General features: G+C 50.8%; 8 protein-coding genes across 8 annotated transcripts; 3 read left to right on the top strand and 5 right to left on the bottom strand.

Annotated features, from left to right (window-relative positions):
* Window positions 1-262: 262 nt before the first annotated feature.
* Window positions 263-1,149, top strand: N7539_007259 (HNH endonuclease; the record flags this gene model as incomplete). The annotated part of the gene is made up of 2 exons (XM_056936860.1): window positions 263-486; window positions 558-1,149. 2 exons carry the CDS (start codon window positions 263-265, stop codon window positions 1,147-1,149), a joined length of 816 nt encoding a protein of 271 aa, XP_056787659.1.
* A 1,352-nt stretch (window positions 1,150-2,501) lies between these two features.
* N7539_007258 (translation initiation factor 2) lies at window positions 2,502-5,630 on the bottom strand (the record flags this gene model as incomplete). Its single annotated transcript, XM_056936859.1, has 3 exons — window positions 2,502-2,653; window positions 2,719-5,536; window positions 5,607-5,630. 3 exons carry the CDS (start codon window positions 5,628-5,630, stop codon window positions 2,502-2,504), a joined length of 2,994 nt encoding a protein of 997 aa, XP_056787658.1.
* Window positions 5,631-6,113: 483 nt separating this feature from the next.
* Window positions 6,114-7,392, top strand: N7539_007257 (uncharacterized protein; the record flags this gene model as incomplete). The annotated part of the gene is made up of 5 exons (XM_056936858.1): window positions 6,114-6,219; window positions 6,360-6,371; window positions 6,452-6,588; window positions 6,644-7,272; window positions 7,362-7,392. 5 exons carry the CDS (start codon window positions 6,114-6,116, stop codon window positions 7,390-7,392), a joined length of 915 nt encoding a protein of 304 aa, XP_056787657.1.
* Window positions 7,393-7,634: 242 nt separating this feature from the next.
* On the bottom strand, window positions 7,635-10,223 carry N7539_007256 (uncharacterized protein; the record flags this gene model as incomplete). The annotated part of the gene is made up of 12 exons (XM_056936857.1): window positions 7,635-8,166; window positions 8,257-8,380; window positions 8,434-8,453; window positions 8,506-8,605; window positions 8,672-8,687; window positions 8,741-8,864; window positions 8,926-9,271; window positions 9,330-9,441; window positions 9,505-9,520; window positions 9,578-10,030; window positions 10,097-10,149; window positions 10,215-10,223. The coding sequence occupies 12 exons, from the start codon at window positions 10,221-10,223 to the stop codon at window positions 7,635-7,637; spliced, it is 1,905 nt and encodes a 634-aa protein (XP_056787656.1).
* An 809-nt stretch (window positions 10,224-11,032) lies between these two features.
* Window positions 11,033-13,329, bottom strand: N7539_007255 (uncharacterized protein; the record flags this gene model as incomplete). Its single annotated transcript, XM_056936856.1, has 12 exons — window positions 11,033-11,246; window positions 11,309-11,344; window positions 11,396-11,460; window positions 11,529-11,626; window positions 11,684-11,705; window positions 11,772-12,039; window positions 12,098-12,211; window positions 12,268-12,339; window positions 12,401-12,453; window positions 12,509-12,571; window positions 12,638-12,735; window positions 12,795-13,329. The coding sequence occupies 12 exons, from the start codon at window positions 13,327-13,329 to the stop codon at window positions 11,033-11,035; spliced, it is 1,638 nt and encodes a 545-aa protein (XP_056787655.1).
* Window positions 13,330-14,378: 1,049 nt separating this feature from the next.
* N7539_007254 (putative alpha-glucosidase) lies at window positions 14,379-17,020 on the top strand (the record flags this gene model as incomplete). Its single annotated transcript, XM_056936855.1, has 2 exons — window positions 14,379-15,962; window positions 16,064-17,020. The coding sequence occupies 2 exons, from the start codon at window positions 14,379-14,381 to the stop codon at window positions 17,018-17,020; spliced, it is 2,541 nt and encodes an 846-aa protein (XP_056787654.1).
* A 678-nt stretch (window positions 17,021-17,698) lies between these two features.
* N7539_007253 (mitochondrial 37S ribosomal protein uS2m) lies at window positions 17,699-18,900 on the bottom strand (the record flags this gene model as incomplete). Its single annotated transcript, XM_056936854.1, has 3 exons — window positions 17,699-18,522; window positions 18,595-18,798; window positions 18,870-18,900. The coding sequence occupies 3 exons, from the start codon at window positions 18,898-18,900 to the stop codon at window positions 17,699-17,701; spliced, it is 1,059 nt and encodes a 352-aa protein (XP_056787653.1).
* Window positions 18,901-19,960: 1,060 nt separating this feature from the next.
* Window positions 19,961-20,665, bottom strand: hel10 (putative high expression lethality protein Hel10; the record flags this gene model as incomplete). The annotated part of the gene is made up of 2 exons (XM_056936853.1): window positions 19,961-20,267; window positions 20,340-20,665. 2 exons carry the CDS (start codon window positions 20,663-20,665, stop codon window positions 19,961-19,963), a joined length of 633 nt encoding a protein of 210 aa, XP_056787652.1.
* Between the last annotated feature and the right edge of the window lie 2,329 nt (window positions 20,666-22,994).

Here is a 22,994-nt window from a genome sequence, read left to right as displayed (position 1 = left end):
ATAACAGATTGGAGTCCCTTGCTTACAATGCGCACGAGCTCTCAACTCAGTGATTGCGGTTGTACGATCGGATCGAACAGAGCCCCCAAAACCTGCGGCGCATTCATCGCGATGGGAGAGCTACCGGGCCTGACATCATCTGCATCCGTCGCCGGCCCGTCGGATCAGAGCGAGACTCACCATCCTTTTCCTCCAAAGCTTTCAAATTCCAGAGGCTCATACAGAAAGCTCCACCAAAGCTCCAACTCCGGCATGATTTCCAATGAGCTCTGATGAAAACTACAGCGTCTTCCGAGAATGTCTCTCGAGCGCAATAGTCGCGCGATCCGAAAAGCCCAAGTCCAGCAAACGACGGCCTAAAGCGAAGCGCAATGGCCGCAAAGAAGAGCCATCGGAGATTGATTCGGGACTACCAGACCGCGTAGATCCCGAAGAACTAGTTGACTTTGTGGATGTGCGCAGCCTTAAAATTCATGATCTCCTCCTGTCCCATAGCCTCGGAGAGATTTTTCTCGAGTCGCACGCCCAAGATGAACCGTCAGTGACTAACGCTCAAGAGCCTCGCCGCAGTTCATCGCCGCCGAGACATTCACTTCGTTCCCAGAACCACTCAGAACGCTGAGTTACGCCGCAATTCAGCACGACGAGCAGATCGCATCGCGCTACGTGCCTGCGGACGCCGAAACACCGCTCGATCGACGGGTGCTCGAAGCGCTATGCGCCACCATCCCAGGGACAGTACCCGACACACTCGCGACGTACGGGTTGATCCCCGACGCGAACGATCTTTCCGACTTCTTCTCTCCAATCATCAGTGAGTACGCGACCAGTGTGACTAGTGCGCCGCCAGTCTGGAGTGCGACTCGAACCGACGCCTGCGAAATTTGCGATCGTGACTGGATTCCTCTATCTTATCACCATCTCATTCCGCGATCTGTTCATGCCAAGGTCCTGAAGAGGGGGTGGCATGACGAGTGGACGCTGAATAGCGTCGCGTGGTTGTGTCGCGCATGTCACAGCTTTGTGCATCGGATGACGAGCAATGAGGAGCTTGCCAGGGAGTATTACACAGTCGACCGCATATTGGAACGCGAAGATGTACAGGACTGGGCGAAATGGGTCAGTCGGGTGAGGTGGAAGGCCAAATGAAAGCAGGCCAGCAATGGGATAGATTCAAATAATTCAAGATTACATCAGGTGGATGCTGAGTGAGGTCTGATCCGTCGAGTATGGATGTAAGAAGAGTAGAGCCATAGTCTGCTCGGGGGAAGAATGATTATATCACCATTAGTCCTGTTGAGAGGGGAGTGAGTATTAGTAAACATCATTGCGAATCGGGCATCAGCCCAGCCGACTTGGGTTTCCTGAATCTGATAATCCTAGGTAGCCAATACCTTACCCAGCTTCAAGCGACGCAATGTTGTCCGTAGTCTGTGGTTGACTTGCCTCGAGCGTAACTGCTCTTTTCCTCAGTGAGGACTGAGGTCCGGGCCCCGGCCTCCTTCTCAGACTGTACGAGTAGAGAGACATGTATCCTCTCCGGTTATATGGATATAGTCACATCTCTTCTACACATAAGGTTGAGCTTTCTGACTTTTCATGACGTCCTTGTCCCTAGGGTCAGTCCCAACTGCCATGAACCAAAATATTGGCTCAGTCAGAGACACGAACGCCTGGGCCCTGGATTCGAATCAGGGTCTATTGTGTTTCGATAGGTATCTTGGATCAGAACGAAGTAAGGTATCAAAAAAAAATACAAGTCAGAAATAGGGTTGGATAAATCAAGCGATAAAGATTAGCCGGTAGGCTATTTTAATTTATTTATAAGAAGAGAAATTACAGCCCCCTCGGGTAAGGGAAACTGTGAAAGTCTGTGTGTATTCGGCTCTCCCCTATTACTTTCTATAGTCTATACTCTAGAGGGATTCCTCTTAACCCCCCTATTAATAATCGATCGATCGATCGACTAGCTAGAGCGGTAGGATAAAGATACTAGAGAGGTTCTAAACCTTCGGTTTGAACGTATAGGTCCGGGACCGGGAGCCTAGTAGCCCTAGCTTCTACGAAGCTGCGGGAGGGCCTTAAGCCTGGGTAACCTAAGCATATGGCAAGGTAAAGCTCAAAGATTGCACGAGATTATCTCGCTGCACTTCATTGCATTTAGATGCACAACAGAGATAAGTGGGAAAGGGGTACTTGGAGATCGTTAATGTACATGCAGCACGTGGGCTGCTTTCTATTTCTATGCGTGCATCGATGTGTTTCTCTTTGCTCAAAACATAATCGAGGCAGATTGACTGAACCCCCCAACGCCACAATGCACGACACTCGAAAATGAGGGAGAATTTATATAATACATGATGATGGAACCACAGAATAGGAGAAAGATATGTAAAGGAGAAGAGATGGATGAAGTGTCATGCGGAAAATAGCAGGCCCGATGTTCACATGACTTCAGGATCTCTCCCAAGTTGGTCTGTCTGGACTCTGGAGGGTGACGCTTACAAGTGTCGCTTTTCACGGATCTCTTCATAGCACTGAATATGATCACCGACAGCAAAGTCGGTCCAGCCTTCAAATGCAATACCACATTCTGTGTCTTTGCGCATTTCAGTAACGTCTTTCTTGACGTTCTTCAGCGAGGTCATCGTGCCTAATGATACAACGTCAGCGCCAATTTTTATGGACTCGATCCATTAGATGCGATTTTGCTCTTACCATCATAAACGGTTTCATTCCCGCGAATCACGCGGACCTTCTTAGTCTTGTTGATCAATCCGTTTCGGACACGACAGCCGGCAATGGATGTCTTTTCACGACCCTTGACGGTAATCTCGAAGATCTGACCAATTTCAGCCTCGCCTGTCACACGCTGAGTGATTGTTGGCGCGAGATATTCGCTGAGAACGTCTTTCACGTCATCGATGAGCTTGTAGATAATATTGTGATCCATGATTGTCACGGACATTTGCTCAGCCAGTCGACTCATTGCGGGATCGATTGGCATGTTGAAGGATATGATCTTGCCATCTGCGCTGGCTGCGTGCTCGATATCAAACTCGGTGACTGGACCCACACCCGAACGCACGATATGCGCATACACCTCATTGTTTCCAATGGCGGCCATAGAATTCAAAACGGCTTCCGAAGATCCATTCACATCGGCCTTGATGACAAAGTTCACAGCCTTGGGACCAGACGACTCTGTTTTCGGAGTAGCCGCCTCCTCCGTATCGCCATCCTCCTGTTTGCGTTTCTCTAAAAGCTCTCGTCGCGCCTCATTGATAGCGACCATGTCTTCACCCATTCTCTGGGTCTCGGCCTGATCCTGGCGATATTCTACAACGTCTTTAGCCTTTTGCTCGGTCGACGCCTGCAGAATCTCGCTGCCAGCAACAGGCTGGTCTCTCCAACCGTCAATCTCCACTGGCATACCGGGTGTAGCTTCGTCAACAGACAAACCGGCTTCATTACGAAGAGTTTTGACGCGAGCCCAAGTTTTACCAGCGACAATGACATCGCCGGGTCGAAGAGTACCGCGGCGAATAAGGGCAGAAGCCACCCGACCATAGCTCTTAGTGGTCGCCTCAATAACCCAGCCTTCGACATTACCACCCGTGTCAGCACGGTGATCCTGCAATTCCGAGAGAGCGACAATGGCCTCTTCAAGCTCGACCATGCCTTGGCCGGTCTTGCCGCTCACACCGATTGCTTGGACATCGCCTCCGTAGTCCTCGACATGCACACCGTGGACCGCGAGATCCTGCTTGACACGATCCGGGTTACGGCCTTCTTTGTCGATCTTGCTGATTGCGACGATGATGGGAACATTGGCCTGACTGGCATGCTTGATAGCCTCAATAGTCTGTGGTTTCACACTGTCGTCTGCAGCCACAACAAGGACAACAATATCAGTGACATCGGCGCCGCGCTTGCGCATCTCCAAGAAGGCGGAGTGACCTGGAGTGTCCAGGAAAGTAATAGTCTTTCCTGACGGCATCGCCACAGAGAAGGCGCCAATGTGCTGCGTAATGCCGCCGTGCTCTGTAGCTGCCACTGAAGAGTTTCGGAGCCAATCCAAAATAGTCGTCTTGCCGTGGTCGACGTGGCCCATGATTGTCACGACTGGTGGACGAGGAGGCAGGTGAGATGGGTCCTCTGGTACAGGAGCAGCCTCAAGATCCTCGGCGCCGTCGTCAAAAATCGCTTCATACCCGAATTCGGCAGCGACCAAGCCGGCCGTCTCGGCATCCAAGACATGGTTATAGGTAACATCTTCGAAGCCCATCTCGGTCATTCGAGCTACAAACTCGGCTTGGCGAACACCGATGACATCGGCCAAGTTACTGACACTGATGAAATCAGGGAGATGGAGTGGAATTGCCGCAACCTCTTCTTTCACTTTTCTTTGACGTTTGCGATCTTCGCGGCGACGTTTCCGTTCCTCTGGGTCAAAGTCATTCTCCTCGGACACGTTCCGGTCTCGACGTCCATCTCGTTTCTTGGTCTTCTTCTGCGTCCCCACTGGCTCGTCTTGGTCTTGGATGGAATCCAGTTGCTCCAAGGCCGACATATCCCAAGACCATTGGTCCACCTTCTCAACATCTTTCTCGTTGTCTTTCTTCTTCGGTCGAGCTTCTGATTTGGCCTTTGAGAGCTCGTCCCGTCCGCGGCCTCCCTGCCGTGTTGATCGTGCATCTCGTTCAGATTGATCAAGTGAATCGCCGTCGTTCCGGCGGGGGTGCCGTGTGAAGCCAGAAGTTCCCTCAGAGCTCTCGCCGAGCAAAGCGCGACCTAGATTGCGCAATTTTCCTGTCCGTGCGGAGTTCTCCCCCCAACGGTCAGCTCTCGGAATATGTGCTTCCGAGGTTTGAATATGTGGTTTTGCGGTGGCGCATGAAGAACATGCGTCTCGTTTTCCGAAATTGTGATGTCCGCATTTTGGGCAATCCCAATCTCCTTTCATGCGCTGCTGTTCCTGCCGTGGAGGTCTGGGGATGTCTCGCCGTGGGGCCTGGCAGAAGGGGCATGTCTTGTGCCTGGCGAAGACCAGTCGGTGGCAGTTCTGGCATGTCCATTCACGATTTCCCCGACTATACCGATTGTCGTCCTGACCTTGCTGTCTCGAATGCCGGGCGTGCCGATTGTTTGCGTGGCCATGGTCGACAGACTGGTCATTAGGGCGGACAACGGCATGCCTGCCCTGGCCTTTCATGTAAAACTGCGTCCCGGGTATCCTCTTGTCCCTATGGGAGCTTGTCGACTCTTGCTGCTCTTGAGGAGGCGACGGTGGCTTATTTCTGGCGATCATAGCATCGCGCAGAGCCTGTTCTGCTGGACTCAATCGAACGGGCTTTACGGCTTCTCTGGCACCCCATCTATTTCCGAACTTGGGGGCTGGCGAAGACGAGCCATTTCCAATCTGATCGCCATTAGTTGAGTCGAACAGGATAGCGTGAGATCGGAATGTTCGAGCGAAGGATAAAGTCGTGGAGGAGAATAGGCTTGTTGGTAAGGGTTCAACGCGGCGCGAGAGCTTTAGAGCGAGCCATTAGATCGGATTGTCTTTGAGGACATTGAAACAAGCTGTAGGAGTTGAGACGTACCTTCCAGACCACTCGGCGGTGCATAGCTGTAATTGCGACAAATCTTCCTCATCGGAGTCGCCCGATCAGAAAGTACTTGCCAAAAAAGAACGTGTGTCGTCCTCCAACAAAGCTCAATCAATAATTCCTAGCTCGCGCGGCTCCACTTGTCTCCAAACGGGGATTACTTTTTTCTTCTCCCGGACGGCGTTCAGGCGGTGTCTCCTGCGCGAGCCTGCGATTGTTGTGACTTTCAGCTCGACTGCTGGTGACCGCCAACTGGCCAGCTTACATAAGTTTTCCGACGGCAAACCTCGGCCTTTTCCGTTCCGCAAGTCGGTCGGCGGTATGTGCGAATTGGCGGGCAGTACGCCATTTCTCGATAAGAAGAATGTCTGAAGGTTCCTAGTTCTTCGACCTCAAGATACCCAATTGAGTGCTTTCAAGGGAAATTTGAGTACCGTGCATCTGACAATTAGACTCTGTGAGACTCCGTGAGACCTCAATTGCGTCTCACAAATCCACAAAATGGAGTCTGAAGCATTCGATGACCTGGAGAAGAGCACCGACCCTCTCCGGACGGTCAAGGATTTGGCCGCAGGTGCGGCTGGTGGAATCGCCCAGGTGCTGCTGGGTAAGTGTTTGATCGTAAATCGAACGACAGGGAAAGCAATAGACTTGGGGAAGCGTGTCGGACTGCAGCATATCTGAATCAAGCACGACTTTCGATAATATGTCAAATTGGTTCAAATGGCTAATCGCTTCTCACAACAGGTCAACCCTTTGGTTAGTGACTCACTCTCTGTATAGCTGTACAGAATGCAGAGACTACCCGTAATGTGTTCCGTCTAATGCTGGCCCTCCAGATATTGTGAAAGTCCGACTGCAGACCACCTCGCATTACAAGGGCGCGTTGGACTGCGCAACTCAGATTTTCAAAAAAGAGGGCCCCGCAGCCTTTTACAAGGGCACCTTAACTCCCCTCATTGGAATTGGTGCTTGCGTAAGTTGCTTTTTCTTAGGCTACTATGAAGAGATCAATCTGACTCTTTCCACAGGTCAGTGTACAATTCGGTGCTTTCCATCAGGCGCGCCGGACGCTGGAAGAGCTGAACAAGAAGAAATATGCCGATAGCACCCTGTCTTATGGCCAGTACTGGCTGGCCGGCTCTTTCGCCGGCGTGACTAATTCCGTTCTCTCGGGTCCGATTGAACATGTGCGTATTCGTCTACAGGCCCAGCCTCACGGTGCAGGTCGTCTGTACTCTGGTCCCATCGACTGTGTGAAGAAGCTGGCCGCCCAAGGTGGTGCTGTGCGCGCCTTGTACCGCGGCCAGGCTGTCACTATTATGCGTGAAGCGACAGCCTACGGTACCTGGTTTATGGCCTTTGAGTACATGATGAACATGGATGCCAAGCGTAACAATGTGAAGCGCGAGGACATTTCGGCTGTCAAGGTGGCTACATATGGTGGCCTCGCTGGCGAGGCCCTTTGGCTCGCCAGTTACCCATTCGATGTTGTGAAGAGCAAGATGCAGACAGACGGATTCGGTGCCAGCCAGCAATACGCCAGTATGCGCGATTGCTTCAAGAAGACATATGCCCTCGAGGGCTTTGGTGGGTTCTGGAAGGGTATTGGACCTACCCTGCTGAGAGCCATGCCCGTCTCTGCAGGTACCTTTGTTGTGTAAGTGTTTTTGCTTCTCCCTCCATCTCTTCCCGAGTCTTACAAACGTAGTTGCATTTTACTTGTGGCAGATACTAATTTTTGTGTAGTGTCGAGCTTGCCATGAAGGCTTTGGGTTGAACCAGCGGTTCCATATGTGAAATAAACCGCTTCTTGATCTCCTTTCTGATACCATCTACGAGTTTGATTATGGAGAATTTCATGGTTCCAAGTGTGATTGCAACCTTCGAGGAGCGACGAGGGCTCCAGTCTCTCTCAATTCCTACCCTTGTATCATGCCTAGTAGATTTCCGCGCATGGACGAGAACAACTATCTGCAGGGAAAGTATAGATCACTCAAAACGTCATATCAAGAGGAAGTTTCACATTGCCAATGAAAAATCTCCAAAAAAGTCTTGCATCGCCGTCGGGAAGAAGAACAAATTCAGCCCTGGGAACTCCCACTCAGAAACGAACTGTTCGGGCATAAAACACTGCAAGTCCGCCTGCGCATCGAAGAGTTCCCAGAATGGGGACGTGTTAATAGGACCCTCTGTGGCTGACGGCCGAGACTCTTCCAAGGCACGTTCAAATTTTTCAATGCTGACTTTCAGTATTTGAAGGTAAATATTCCCGCCGTCTGGCTGGTTGCTGCTGGAACTGGCTCCACTGAGCTCTTCAATCAGTTTCTTCCCTTGGTCTAATAGCTCGCGATGCTGCTCATCTCGGTCGGGGAGAAGACGCGACAGCTTGAGTAATAGCAGGAAGGAAAAGGCACATTTGGCCCAAACAAAGTCCATCGCGTATTTGAGTTTTGCGAGGTAGTAGTTTGGCTCGAAGATAATCAGATTCAGGTGTCTTCGGGCGGCAGCTTTGGCGGCGAGAAGTATTTCTTGCTCATTGGGGGTCATCGCTCTGCGATAATCGTGTCAGCTCATCGACCTCATCAGCAAGGAAAGAAGTGCCTAATTAGTAACTACAAAACGAAGAACGTGCTGAACATACGCTACATTTTCCACGCCCATGGCCCGAAGCGCTTTGCAATTCAGCATCATCTCAGCCCAGCACTTTTGGACACGAAGCGCGACAAGAAGATATGGACATTCTTGTTTTGCAGGCTTGCAATTTCCTGGTGAGTATTTAGCAGGAAAGTATCGCCTTTTGCGGGAAGATGGTACGGACCAATTATTCGAAGCCAGTCACTTGAAGATGTCAGTGTCGAAGATAGACTAAAAACAACAGGTATCAACTCACTCAAACCATAAGTCGAGGTCGGTCTTCGTCTCGTGGACAAAGTCTGAAACTTCATGACAACTCAAAGTCGTGTTCGGCGTTAGTGTGTCGTTGATCGTTGCTGAACACAAGATCAGCAACTCTATCATGCACCCCAAGTTGCATCACACAAAGCTCTCGTTCTCACCTCGAAGGATGTTCAGCTGCGAAATGGTCAGTTTTCTTTATCAGATCTAAATGTGAGTGAATGAAATACCTCAACTTGGGAAAAGAGTCGAAGATCCAATATGGTTGATGCGGGATGGCTCAAAAGTATCCGACATCGACGTGCATTGCCAAGAAAGCGGATGCCCGGTGGCTTGCCAGCATCGACACGAAATCTATTTCAGAGCAGTCAGGAGGCTTGGTCAAGATCTATCAACGCTCTGACGAGAGACCGACATGTGCTCTAAGACAAGAAGACCAAACCAGGTCCTTGATTTGCGCATCAGCAGCCGCTCTTCCTGCACATCATGAATTGAACCACTGCGACCATCCTCAATCCAAGCGTCATGGTCATTCCTGATCACCAAGCGATCGGTCAACATTTGAAAGGCTTCATGTAGCCCAAGATCAAGAGCCATGCGTGTGGCAAATGAGAGAATCAAAAGCCTATCTGCTGAGTAGCATGACACCACCAGCATTGCCTGTACCGACTCGAGAGAATTCAGACTTCGGTTCTGAATGATCACGTTTATCCATTTCTTCAACTCCCTGTGAAGTATTTCAGACATAGACCCATCGGGATCTGGATTGGTCTTTTTGTTAGCAAAGGTCTTTAAAACCGCGATAGTCGTAACGCCCACCTGACCTGATCATGCTCCCAATGGTGCATAGAGCGTTGAGTAGGATACTACTTCTGTCACGCACGGAATCGAATGTGTCAAATTCTGGGTCGAAGATTGGAATGTATCTATCCTATATCACCTTGAAAGGTCAATCAGACTCGTCTTTCAACAAAGTCATGCAAGGAGCACATACGCAACCTTCGAAGAATCTAGAAAAGTAGAAAAGTTAGACTAGACCCAGTTCCAAGGGTTCCGGAGACACATACGTATCGAAGTATGCGATGGCGCTATCTTTCGAGATTAACCCTTTCGCAATAAAATCTACAACAGCTTCATCACGTATTTCGAAACAAGATCGCTTTCGCTTTGTATTTTGGCGCTCCGGCGCTGACGAAAATAGCTGTGTCGAGATGTTCCCTGGGCTGGTAGAAGCAGGATTCACGCGCCGCAAGTTGTGCCCATTGACTTCGTTCGTAAACACTCGTCGCTCGTAGCCAACGGAAGCACGACCGATTCCTCCGACATCACGGCTGAGAGGAGGAGTCAAGTCTGAGTTGAGTATCTCTCTGTGGCTTGACCGTGTGGGTGGTTGATACTGCTGAGCAGCGATATTCTGATTTGTAGCTGCTGGCGTGGTCCTGTTCTTTCGAAGATCTTCATGCACCTCCCGCAATTGTGTTCTCAGAGAGGCCAATTCTGACTCCACAGCCTCAAGTCGCCTGGCAAGCTGTCAGTTGATCAGACCACATCTAAACCCCATGAATCCCAACAATGCAATATCTTACTCTGCAACTGGGTCCTTGGGAACCTCGTAAAAGATGCATTGTTTCTCAATCTTCTGACACCTTGAGGAGAATCAATAACTGCAAGGCATCTGTAGCTCTACTTCTCGACACCTCATACCTCCCGCATGGTCGATCTCCGTCACAACGGACCTTGATCAATGTTAGCTGAGAAATACAATTCTTTCAAAGAAATATGACACCTACTTTTGACTGTCGGCAGGCACGGCACGCCTTCTTAAATGGTTGTCAATAGATGGGCGCTTCATATACCCGTATGTTCTTCGGTGCCGGTAGCAGCACGGTCGTCTGGGGTTTGGTTCACGCACAGGAATTCGCTTTTTCCCGGGAGGAGCCGGCACAACGTGCAGAGATTCGTCAGCCTGCATCGAGCTAGTATGATCGAAAAATTGGCTACAATAGCACCTTGATCACGAACACCGACAGCTCCGAGGGTGTCTGAAGATGAGGATGGGGAAATTGCGGGGTTCGGCGGTCTTCTCCGGGGTGGGGGCTAGCCTCATTCGGGACAGTGGAGGATCGCTGCTGTTAATGTTGGTCGACTAGTTGAGTCTGGGGTGGTAGAACACTGCAATTTCACATGCAGGTAAAGTGTAAGTGATGACTAGGCAAGTCTAACAGTGAAATGCGTTCATGCTCTGGTGTAGTTTGAAACCAACGGTTGAACTCATTTGCAAAAGTTGGCTCTCGCTTTCCTGTCAAGTCAGGGCTTGCTTTCGTGTCCAATGGGTACATGATAAAATACCGCCTATATTCTGGAATTTACAAGATAAGTTACGTTCGAATGAATTTGCAACAATTCTTTCGAGTTCCGGGGATAGGAACCCGTTTAGACTAAGAGCACTCAAAAACAACAAGATCACGGCCACTTTATAAACATGATATAGCTCCTCGCAATTGGGACCGAGTGATAATCCCCTAATATACGTAGACAAAATCCTCGTTCTTCCAGTCAGTGAGGTCCATGAACGCATTGTCCTGCGTTACATGTTCCACTGGAACGTCTGCCTTATCCGGGTTGGCAGTTGTGACTTTGTTCATTGAGTGATCCACGACTTTGGCATCCTTACCGGCAGCTACGCGTCGATGCTCATGCTTTCTGTTCAAGATTAATAAGTATCCCATGTTCAGCCTGCGTAGAAATATCTGAGTTAGTGGAAGTTCAACAGATGGAACATGGATGAGAACACTTACCAGATGAGGCAGAACAGCGCAATGAAGAGCGCGAGACTTGTCACGATTAGCTTCAGACCTTCAGGGGTGGTTCAGGGTGTTTCGTACCTTGAAATGAGGCCACGACGATAGAGAGGTGCCTCTTCGGTTGTGTATAAAGTGGGTCCAATAACCTGGGCGCGCATGTTAGTTCGCAACATTTCTTGTTAAAAAAGGTTGCAGATGGAGAAGGTGATCATACATTACCAACGCATTGCCCAACAATCAATATACCAGTTGTTACTTTCTTCTTCGTCTCACCGCCAGTATTTGCAGCAGACCAAGAATATATCAGCGGTGCTACGACGCCATCAGTATATCGAACAAATAGGTCTTCAGACGGGGGCGGGAACTCACTAATACCAGGATACACCGAGACCTATTTTCAAGTACATAGAGATTAGCTTCATCAAGCTTCGAATGGTAGATGTTGACCACGACTTACAAGGTAGTATCCCACGAGTAGTGGTCCTCGGTGAGCCGCATCGTGGGCAATTTGCAGTAGCATGACACATCCCGCAATTGGAGGAAGACACAGTAGCGCAAGCACTGGTCCCTTCCTTTTCCAGTGAGTAGCCAGCCAAGCGCCTCCCATAGTGGCAATTAGCTGAACGGCACCGAACGGAACATTCAGCAAGATGGTATTGAGAGGGTTGAATCCGAATGACTTGACGATCAAAGGCCCAAAGGTCGAGATGCCTCCACTGGGAATGCTGCGAGAGGGTCAGTGGGCGATGTCCATGGGGCCGGACTGAGAACTTGGGAACTTACGAGATGGCCAGTAGCAGAGCGAACCACAGCCATGATTTGAGATCCAAGCAAGACTCCTTCACATGGTCCCATTTCCACTCGTGGCTTTCGATACCCTGCTGGTTCATTCGCAACCTAATGGATTGTTAGCATCGGACCCATTGCTTATCGACGTATGAGTCAGTATGGACCTTTCGATTGCGACTAATTTGTCTTCTTCGTTCAAGAATTTGGCAGTTGTGGGAGAATCGGGCATGAAAAGCCTGTAGTGAGGGAAGTCAGTGGAAGCTCATAGTGAGAAAAATTGTACAATTCATGACATACAGCACAGCGACTGCGACACCGATTGTGATCAGGCCAAAGAACAAGAAGATGATCTATTCCAAAATCAGCAAGTGACTCTCTTCTGGGTCATGCAGTCACAAGGCCTACCTGATATGGCTCGAAAACTGATGAATGAATGTGGCCAAGTCCGTACGTTATGAGACTCCCCACCTGTTTATGCCCGTCAGATTGCCCTAGAACGGCCTTTATTCGACACTAGAAGGACCGAGAACGTACCATGTTGACCACTCCATTCATCGCGTACCAGGAGCCCAGTCGGACAGGCTGCTCCAGTCGACGGTACCACATTTGTGTGACTGCAATGAAGGCCGGGGCTAGTCATATTAGTATCGATGAAGCCATTTCACCCCTCTGACTAGTAGATAGGACTCACCAATGCCTGCTTCACAGAGTCCAAGGAACAGGCGACACACTAGCAAGCCCGCAAAGCTGTTTGCCGCTGTCATGCAAGACAAAGAGATGCCCCATAGCAGGACCGACACTGCCATGAACTTGCCCATGGGTACTTTGACCAGCAGGTACGAAACCAGGGGCTGAACGACCAGCTGAGCTAGGTAGACGACAGAACCCAGCCAGGAGTACATGTCGCCATGAAGATGAGCCGTTTCAACAAGACCGAAGACAGAGGCATAGGCTAGAGTGGACTTGTCGAGCTGTTGTAGGAAGTAAATCGAGAGCAGAATGGGTAAGAGCCGCAAGTCAATTGCGCGTAGCACCCTCTTGTTGTTCTCTGGCGTCAATGTGGTTGAGTAGCCGGCATCTTCGATCAGCTGAACAGCCTGGTCTTGCTTAGGACCACGGTCTATATGCTTTGCTTCCGATACCCTTCCTGCCTCCTCAGCGTGAATCGACTCGACACGCTCCTCTTGCTGAGCCTTTGACGGGGAGATTTCTTCGTGCTGCGACATTTTGAGTCGAGCAGGAGACTTGAAATGGGAACAGAAAGCCAAATGGATTTCAGTGAGTTCGACACAAGATACCGACAAAATGTTCGGGAATCAATGAAGAGATAGTAACGCCTGCAGAAGTCTGCAAAGGCGGAGGAGATGGATGTCCATAGTTATATTCACCCAGGAAAGGATCGACCAGACCTAAGCTCATTCATGGGCTGGATTCATGGGGAGACATGGAACGCGGGTTGTACCCCGTGGGGTAGCGTTGCGTGGGGATCTTCGGAGAATCGCGGGCGAAATCCGAGGGTCACGCTTCCACACCACAACGTCGTCTTCCATTCCCAATTCGAACCATCACTCTACCGGTAACAGCCGAGCCTGCTGCAGTGTCACTCTGTCGAGGAATACTCCATCCTGATCTGCTCAATTGTGAGGTTCAAGCAGTGGATTGAGTAGCCGAAAGCCGACGAGGTTGAGAGCACCCCAATCATAGCTCTTCATTTCCATTGCCGCTGTTTAACAGCGGGCCGCGATATTCACGGCCAATTGCCGAGATGCGGGAGGACAATCGTGAATGAATGTTAGGCTGTCGTCTTTCGGTTGCTCAATCCGATGCGATCAGCGCCGTTTCTGCTTCCTGGGGAGGCTAAAGTTCAGCCGAACGATGGGGGTGGATGCAAGAGGCCCAGATTTCCCCATGCAAACTTGACTTTAGCACCAAACTAGCCGCTGCGGGGCCGAGAAGTAATTCAATGCAAGGGTTGCGGCAGCACATGGACCAAATAGAGAGTGGTGATCCTGGAGGAGATTGAGGTTGGTGAAGCGGAAAGCGACCGAGAGACACTGGGTCGTCTCGGAGATCTGGCCCGAAAACCGACTGTATACTTCGCCCTCGGGCGTGACCTCAGTAACCCGAACGCGGGGTATGGGAACGCAATGGCTGGCAGATGGCGAGGTATGAATAGTGATGATTTAAAGGCCTTCCATCTCGCCTCTGCACTGGAATCAGAAGTATATGTTTTCAACTGCAGAGTTTGCTCCCTCCTCCAGTGCTGAATCGCATCATGCCACAGAAGGAAGTCTGCCCCAAGGGCTACCAGCCGGTAGCCGCCAGTGAGCAAATGGCTTCCACTGTTCAATTGCAAAGCTCATCCGGCGAAACCAAATTCGACTTTTCCTTCGAAGCGGTTCGCCGGAACTTGTTTCGAGTGACATTCTCCTCTGCCGAACGCCCACTCCCACCATATCCCAGCATCACCAGGCCAGAGACCAATTTGCAAGGCCTCGATGTGTCCGCACGAGTAGAAGGCGCCTCGAAGATCATTGACGTGGCCGACGTGACGGCGCAGGTAGAGTGGGAGCACACTCCTGTTGTGACGCTCTCATGGAAGGGTGCGAAGAACGCATTGCACCGTGACTTGCCTCTAAGGTCATATGTTGCTGATGGCCCCGGTGTTGCACACTACTCAGTGTACGATCGAGTAGCGCTCCATGTCGGTCTGGGAGAGAAGGCTGCTCCAATGGATTTGAGTGGACGCGATTTCCAGCTCTCTGCAACCGACTGTTTTGGTTACGATAACCACAAGAGTGACCCTCTCTACAAGCACATCCCATTGTTGATCAAGGCGTCGCCCCAAGGATGCATGGCCCTCTTCTCAACCACTCATGGACGAGGTCTGTGGTCAGTGGGATCTGAGATCGATGGCCTGTGGGGCCACTTCAAGATCTACCGACAGGACTATGGTGGCTTGGAACAGTACATGATTGTTGGTCGAACAATCAAGGAGGTTGTTCACACATACGCCGAGTTAGTCGGGTTCCCCCTGCTGGTACCTCGTTGGGCTTATGGCTATATCTCCGGTGGCTACAAATACACCATGTTGGATGATGCGGACAAAGCTCTCCTGGAATTTGCAGAGAAGCTGAAGAAACACGGAATTCCGTGCTCAGCCCACCAGATGTCTTCTGGATATTCAATTGCACCCGTGGAGCCCAAAGTCCGCAACGTCTTCACCTGGAATAACGAGCGATTCCCAAATCCCCAAGATTGGATTTCAAAAATGCACGAGCATGGAATCCGTCTCATCACTAACATCAAGCCTTTCCTAATAGCCTCGCATCCCGACTTTCAACGCTTGATTGACGGCAATGGCTTCTTCACAGATCCGGAGACAGATAAGCCAGGCTATATGCGTTTGTGGAGCGCTGGAGGAGCCACTGGCGACGATGGATGCCATATCGATTTCACCTCCGAGGCCGCTTTTAAATGGTGGTTCGAGGGAGTCAAGAGCCTCAAGAAGGTCGGCATCGACGGCATGTGGAATGATAACAACGAGTACACGCTGCCTAATGATGACTGGACGCTCGCTCTAGACGAGACAATGGTCAATAAGGAGGCCAAACAGACTACTGCAAACAGTGTTGGCCAGTGGGGTCGCGCTATGCACACCGAATTGATGGGCAAATCTTCCCACGATGCTCTCGTCGATATGGAGCCCGATGTTCGGCCTTTTGTTCTAACTCGAAGTGCTACGCCGGGCACGATGCGCTACTCTGCGAGTACATGGAGTGGCGACAATGTGACGAGCTGGGATAGTATGAAGGGGTCGAATGCACTTTCATTGAACGCTGGCATATCATTGCTCCAGGTAAGACCCTTTAACTTCTGGATCAAGGATGAAGGGGCAAGCCCTTCGAGATCTTGACACCGATGGCGTCGAAAAACAAAGCTAACTGCCCTTTTTTGTAGTGCGAAGGACACGACATCGGCGGGTTCGAGGGACCTCAGCCTTCTCCAGAACTACTCCTTCGGTGGATCCAGCTAGGCTGCATGTCTACTCGATTCGCCATCAACTGCTTCAAGACCTCCCCGGACAACAACTCTGTCGGCGAGGTCATTGAACCCTTCATGTACCCCGAGATCACCCACCTTGTCCGCGACGCGATCAAACGCCGCTACGAGATGCTCCCCTACATCTACTCTCTCGCTCTGGAAAGTCACAAGGATGCTTCACCCGTGCAGCGCTGGATCGGCTGGGGCTATGAGTCCGACCCCGAGGTCTGGAACAATCAGACGCTCAAAGACGGCGAAGAGCAGTTCTGGCTGGGAGACAGCATTGTTGTCGGGGGTGTCTTTAACCCCGGCGTCACCAGCGCAAAGCTCTACCTGCCCCGCAAGAGTGGTGATGGCTTTGACTATGGCTACGTCAACATGAACGCTCCATACAATTACTTCGCATCCGGGCAATGGGTCGAGATTGAGTCCCAGTGGCGCGAGAGCATCCCACTGATTGCCAAGATCGGCGGTGCAATCCCCGTTGGCAAAGATGTTCACACTCGCATTCCCGATGACAAGACAGCCGCCTCTCAGGGCGTGAGCGAGATCGATGATTACCGCGGTGTGGAAATCTTCCCACCTCAGGGGACCTCTCACGGCAGGACCTTCTCCAATACTTGGTACGAGGATGATGGAATTTCTCGACAGCCCAGGACTGCGGTGTACACACTCAGCTATAGCTCGACCGAGGAGAAGGTACTTGTGCATTTTGAGCGTGATGAGTCCGCAGGATTCGTGCCAGCCTGGAAGGAAGTAGACGTTATTCTGCATCACAAGGATACGCGTCGGGTGGTGACCAGCTCCGGTCAGGAAGTTGTGCCCAAGGGTGTTGACGCTCGCGGCCGACTGGTCTTTACGATCAAGGCTTGAAGGGGACCTGGCTGGACAAGACTTTTGAAGAGTGCTGTGAGACGAGGAGGGCCGGCCTGAAACCACGAATGTACATACATCATAGAATCCTAGGCGTAGGTGGCACGTACTAGTCCGAATGTTCGACTCTATCGAGAATAAGCACGACATTTCAAATCCCCTTCCTTTGGTACGCGGGATTGCATTCTTTTCCCACGGGCAAAGATATTGCAGATTGAGGTTGTCTGTATGAGACTTCTGCTCTTAGACTCTCCTTTCACCGTCCGTCAAAACTCGTATATTCAATAGTCACGACAGCTGACCTAGATAGATGACGACCAAGCTTTGAACTTGAAAGATACGCCATAAGGAATTTTCGAAGCAAGACATCGATTGCGCGTAGGGATCTTCGGTGAGCCATCGGTGCTGCAGGCATTGGTCTTGATCCCAGACTGTCCTTCCTCGTCTCATTCCGGTGCTCTTTCACACCGTCGGATGATTTTGATTAGACGTGACACCGTCGAGGGACTTAAGATTAGGAGCACCAATTGCAGTGGACTTTGCGAATCGTCATGTGATATTCAATTGTTGATACATGTTATGTTAACGCCCAGAAAAAAGAAAGCAGTTTATACGATACAAAGCCAGGATCCTGGCACTTGCGCGAAAAGAGACATGCAACCTTATAAGCCGTCGAGCCTAATCGCGCTCACTCTTCTCCAACTCAGAGCCAGGCGGAGGCGTACCCGTGAGAGGATCTAAGCGCAGTTGACGGGCCGTGATAGGCTCGTAAGTGGTCTTCCCTTCCTGTGCCATCTTCAAACGACGTGCCTGGCCAGCTTCACCGGCACGTCCGAGGATGCCCGCAATGAGGTTTGTGCCGCGGAGGGTATCATCGTTGGCGGGGATGGGATAAGTGACCCGGGTAGGATCAGCATCGGTATCAATAATACCAATGGTGGGCACATTGTTCAAGCCGCACTCGTGCAAGAGCACCACGTTCTCGAGGGGATTCAACACAACTACCAAGTCTGGCTTGATGGAAGGACGATCCGCGAGATCAACCCTGAATTTGGACAATTCTTGATCCAAAGCATTGACAACCTTGGTCTTGCAGTGGCCGAGAATCTGCTGACCGTTTGTGAGAGAGCCGGGAATCCACCGCTCGAAGATGTGGTAGCCCTTGGCAAGTTCCGCAGCGCGCACGACGGAGCGCTTCTGTCCTTTGCGGGTACCGGCGAAAAGAATGATGCCACCGCGAGCGGCGACTTCTTCAACGACCTTGGCGGCTCGGCGCAGGTATGCGGCTGTGACGTCTAGGGAGATGATATGGATACCTTCGCGAATACCGAAGATGTATCGCGAGTTTTGCGGGTTCCAGCGCGATGTTGAGTGGCCCATATGTGTGCCGGCGGCAAGAAGCATTTCGAGGGTGACATCGGCGGGCTTGGGAGGATTGCGGAGGACATTTTCGGGATCGTATGACTCCTGGACCTTTGATCCAAGGGTGTTGAACTTGTGTCCTAGGGAGAACGAGTCTTTAGTACATTCAATGCCTATAGCGTATGCTTCGAGGTTGCATTGAGGCTACTCACTCCGCTTCTCCAATGCGTCCCATTGCTTTAGTGGGCGGGGTTCTGGCACAGTGCTTGTGGTCTGAATCCCCTGCTCCACTGGTGATTGAGCAATCTCGGCTGATCCTACAGAGGGTGTCTGGGTTATCGTGTCGCTTGCGACCTCCGTGGACAAGGATCGAGTGAAGACCGGGGCCTGACGGTTCAAGGCGATCAATTGGCGGCCTGGGGTGATGAATCAAGTCAGAGGGGGCTCATGAACAGGAAAAATCTGAACGACCACTTTTTTGACTCACTTTGCCGCATGAACAGGTTCCGTACAATCATTTTCAATTTGGTTGTTGAATGCAGACGCAAGACGGAGCTTGGTGATGGTCTTGTCGGCGCGAACTTTTGTCGGGCTTGGCACAAGACCGCCGAATTGTCACTCGCCTTGGTGCCTGAGGCTTCTGCATCGAGCAGACCCGCACCACTTCAGAGTTCCTGTGAAAAACAGCAGGCACGCTCGAGGCAGACCAAGCGCGAACTACGAACGACATCGCGTCGCTTGAGGCCAGGCTTCTCCTCGCTGCGCTGCATATTGTTGTCATATTTTGACTGTGACGACTGACACGAGACCCGTGATCGACGCATCTTAAAGTCCAGTGCACCCGTCGTCAAGCGGGTATCAATGCCGGCTAAGCTACTGGAGTACTATCACCGAAGCAGCACTCTATTGATGAGCCATGAATGTATGATTTTGGGTGTTGTCAGGGCTCCTGCCTCATGAAGAAGATGGCAAGTAAGCTCCTGCATAATTGCCTAGATCGGGTCCCCTGACAACTCTACCCCTCTGGACGCATTACCATCAACTTGCACTGTGGTCATAGTCATAACAAAACATGTTTCCTTCTTCCAACGCTTTTTCCGTACCGTGTAACATTGCTACGAGGGTGCGTTCTTTATGGTCCTCTCCTCATTTGTGTATCTGTGGAAAGTGACCTCAGAACAATCGGCGTTCTCTTAGGTCTACGGACCATCCTCGGTTTTGATGAAGCAGAGCAAGACAACCATGTCGAGAATCCTATCAATGCTTGTGTCGAACAGAATCAGCTTACTGTAGTACTCAAGACTGAGAAGGCGTTGAAGTTTGATCCTTAACGCTCACAACTGTAGTGGTCAGTGGACGGTTGTAATCAGTACTTCCAAGCAAATGAGAGGACCGCTGACGGGTTCAATTGGAAAGCACGTCTTCAGTAAAATACATGATATAGCGTGAATGAGAAACGAAGAGAGATCGTGATAATGATCGTGATAATGAAAATCGTAATGATAAAGACGCCGTCAATAGAAGATAACCAGCCAAAGACACGTCAAGCTTGCGAGACGGATAGTATCAACGAGTCATCTATTTCTTGAAGAAGCTGCCGAGCTGATCCATCATGCCGCCGCTGCCACCGCTCTGGGAGGGGGGTTGGCCATAAGGACTGCCGCCTTGGTGGTGGCCACCCTGGTGACCACCCTGGTGACCATTGTTGTCGTGGCCCTTCTTCTTCATGGCGTCCTCAGCAAGACTGCCGATGATGGCACCGCCAATTGTGCCAAGAATACCGTGGTTGGCCTTGTGGCCTACGAAGCCACCACCGGCAGCGCCGGCAAGAGCGCCGGCAAGACCACGCTCGCCCTCTTCGCCAGGAGCTTGTTGCTGGTCATGTCTGAAGGGGTGACATTAGCGGATATTCCTTGGAAAAGTATGGAGTATTTGAAAAGAAAGGCATTACACGTACCCAGCGCGGTTGTAGTCCTGACCCTGCTGTCCACCGTACTGGTGCTGAGGCTGACCGTAGCTCTGCTGACCACCGTACTGCTGGTTCTGAGATCCGGAGTTGTAGTAATCGTTGGAGGCAGGCTGGCCGTGCTGCTGGTGCTGGCCATATTGCTGCTGCTGGCCATATTGCTGCTGCTGGCCATATTGCTGCTGCTGGCCGTACTCCTGTCCATAACCACCCTGCTGGTAGCCTTGCTGGGGATATCCCTGTTGACCATAACCCTGACCCTGTTGGCCGTAGCCGCCCTGGTTGTAGCCTTGGTTGTAGTCACCGTAGCCAGACATGATGTGTGATGGAGCCGAGATAGTTGGAAGAAGGTTGTAGAAAGTAGGTTGGGTCGGAACGCGACGGTTGAGAGTGAGGGATGGGAGGTTGATGTATGATGGAAAGTGGGATGAAGATGAGGGGTCATGGGGCTACCTTTAAATAAGTTCGGTCCTGTCCCCCAGGTAATGTACTGGTTTACCTGACTAACTAAGTGATTGCCAAGACAAGATGGGTATCTGGTACATACGCAACACTCCGGCTCTGTGAGTTTCAGCTGCTACGATCGTGCCCGTCAAGCCGCCAGGAAAAAGTGGGGATGAACGGGGATCAAGGCGACCGTCATACCGGCATGCTTCTTGAACCCAATCATTGTACTTGATCACTATGTTTCTATAATTTATGATTCGCGTTCGCTCAGTTGAATGAGGGGACGTTCAGGTTTTACAAAACAGCAATGCTTGCACGTACATCATAGCATGCATAACAATGGGTGTTCTGGGGACGACAGGGCTGAAGGAGCTGCCCCACATCAGCGACCACAATTTCCAGAATACCCGAGGCACAGCCCGACTGAGTCTCCCACCATCGCACTCATGCGGCTTCCAAATATAGCCCGGAAGGGAGCTGCGCCTAGCTGGGTGACACTCGGCAGATCTGAGGTATCGCCGCAGTGGTCATAATTTAGCAGCTCTGATATTGGAGAGGTCTAGTTCCTGCCTGATGTTGCCTCAATGTCAGACACACAATGCATGACAAACTTGTGGCTGTGCAGGACCTGGCCTCTCGGAAACATCCATATATTGAGTCACGCAGCTTGTCGACAGACGCACCGCGACACCATAGCCCGAATGATACCCTGTAGTGTGCCTCCATCCTACCTAGCTTGAGTAAAGTACTGGAGAGTTGGAGAGCCGAACACTCTTTAGGATATCAACTTCAATGCATTTATTATATATTACATGGTTGTGGTTGTTTTGTTTCATACCCAGGAATAGTCACCGTGACAACATAAGAGGAAATACTTTCAGATCTTAGGCCCCTCGAAATAGTAGTGACTAACTGCTGTGAAGCTGGCCCTCACACGGTTCCTTCTGAGTTTCCAAATTAGGCATCATCTACCGCTGGAGAGGATGCATGTCAGGACTCACCGCCACACTTACCGAGTTTCACAGTGTGGCTGAGCTCTCCCCTCTGCACTAACGCTTTGTAGATTGTAACAAGCTTGTCTACATACGGCGATATTACCTATGAATCAATCCTCCTGAGCCTGAATAGCATACTCCTGATGATACCAAGCTTGTTTTCCCTCGCACTGTCTTACGCGGCGTGAGTTTGAGTACGGTATGCATGTAATATCCTGTACAGAGCTGGCGCCAAGATCTTGTCATCCCCACCTGGGCGCATCCTTTGCCAGGCCATTATTGTGGCTGCCTAGCGGTACGCAGTGACGCACTGCGTAGTGCGTACTCTGCCGGAGTGCTCAACCAGCCCAAACCTTCTTGCTCGGTCGGATCTGGTGAGCAATAGAGCAACTTGATCATAGAAAGGCTATATTCAGTCAGACATTTTCATAGGCCCTGGCTTGTATCACATTCAGTTTCTTGAGTATCGAAGCCTGTGTAAGCATGTACTATTATTTTATGAAGATGGAGATGTCCTGGGCTGTCTTGCTACGACTACTTGCCACCTTGAGTTCAGGCCTCGGGAAAGTATCTGTACTGCAGGTACCTACGTCCTACTGTACCTCCTACGCACCGTCATAGTCGGGTTTCAGTACCTCACACCGAGAATCGTGGAAGCGATGGATGGATGCTCTTCTGGGGTATTACGGACATGCCGGATAGTTCTGTCTCACGTGTAGTATGTGCTTCGTACTAGTAGTGTGTACTTAGTTAGTCATTCCATAATCTGTGTAGGTTTGAACTGCAATGCATATAAAGTGTAATACGAGCCACACGGGCCCTTCGACGCTCTTCACAGTTCATACAACCGGTCTGCTAGGCTGCCGATCAGACTTGTAAAAGGCAGTGTTATAGGCTGGAGAATGCTGACATGCCGTAGCATCTGTCTAAGCTTTAGTCCGATCCTCTTTGGATCCTCTTTGACCGTCTTTTTATGGACCGCACCCGCTGGTTGTGGATATGTTATGATAGGCCTGCGGATTCGTCTCTCTCTCTCATTGATCATCCGAATAGCATATCAAAATGAACGATCACGACTAAGCCTGGAAAAGGGGTGAATCAGATATTCTGGAGGCCTAAAGTGATCAATATTGTGCATCCATGCGGCTTGGCTCTACCTTATTATTGAGATTCTTCCCCAACTCGACAGGCTGTAGGTGGTCGC

This window comes from Penicillium diatomitis, assembly GCF_028827545.1.
Source record: "Penicillium diatomitis strain IBT 30728 chromosome Unknown utg000010l_segment0_segment0, whole genome shotgun sequence".
Classification (NCBI taxonomy): domain Eukaryota; kingdom Fungi; phylum Ascomycota; class Eurotiomycetes; order Eurotiales; family Aspergillaceae; genus Penicillium; species Penicillium diatomitis.
Note: the sequence above shows the minus strand (reverse complement) of the source record. Positions and strands in the feature narration are given on the sequence as shown.